The 556-nt window shown below is 71.2% G+C and overlaps 1 protein-coding gene across 1 annotated transcript; it reads right to left on the bottom strand.

Annotated features, from left to right (window-relative positions):
- Nucleotides 1-76: 76 nt before the first annotated feature.
- On the bottom strand, nucleotides 77-505 carry MNEG_3596 (hypothetical protein; the record flags this gene model as incomplete). Its single annotated transcript, XM_014047931.1, has 1 exon — nucleotides 77-505. A coding segment is annotated over one exon (429 nt), but the record flags the coding sequence as incomplete, so codon positions are not given.
- Between the last annotated feature and the right edge of the window lie 51 nt (nucleotides 506-556).

The following is a 556-nucleotide window of genomic DNA, read 5'->3' on the forward strand; positions in this document are numbered from 1 at the left end:
GTGTGACAGCCACACCGCCCATGTGCTCTTGCCCTCATCCCCCCGACCAGGGGCGGTGACCGCAAATGGGCGGCTGTCAAGCCCCGCCACGACCCGGCTGCGGCGAGCGGACGCGTGTCGGCGACATTGAGCCCGCACCAATCCTTGGAGGTGGCAATACTGAGCCGGCAGCTGCAACAGCACCTGGCTTCACAGGCAGTGGTCGCTGCTGATGTGGCGCCGCCACCAGGCCCAACGCCGCCGCTGCGCCGCCGCCGCTGCTGGGCTCCGCCGTCAAACTCATAGCCATCGGGCTGTGCGGCGGCTGCAGCTGCGTGCGCGTGGGGATGCTGGGCTGGAGCGCCCCTGCGCCGCCGCCGCCCCCGCTGCCTCCGCCAGCCCCGCCGCCGCTGCCAAAGAGGACGGCGAGTTTTGACTCGTCCGCTACAAATATCTCGTCTGATGAAGATCCCGTGTCCCCGACCGCAAACCTCCCACTGCCCCCTCCACTGCCCGGCGGCTGCTGCTGCGAACGCCCCGACAGCGCCCCCCGCGCCGCCGACGCCAATCCGCCGGC

The sequence above is a fragment of the Monoraphidium neglectum genome, assembly GCF_000611645.1.
Source record: "Monoraphidium neglectum strain SAG 48.87 unplaced genomic scaffold scaffold00458, whole genome shotgun sequence".
Lineage (NCBI taxonomy): Eukaryota > Viridiplantae > Chlorophyta > Chlorophyceae > Sphaeropleales > Selenastraceae > Monoraphidium > Monoraphidium neglectum.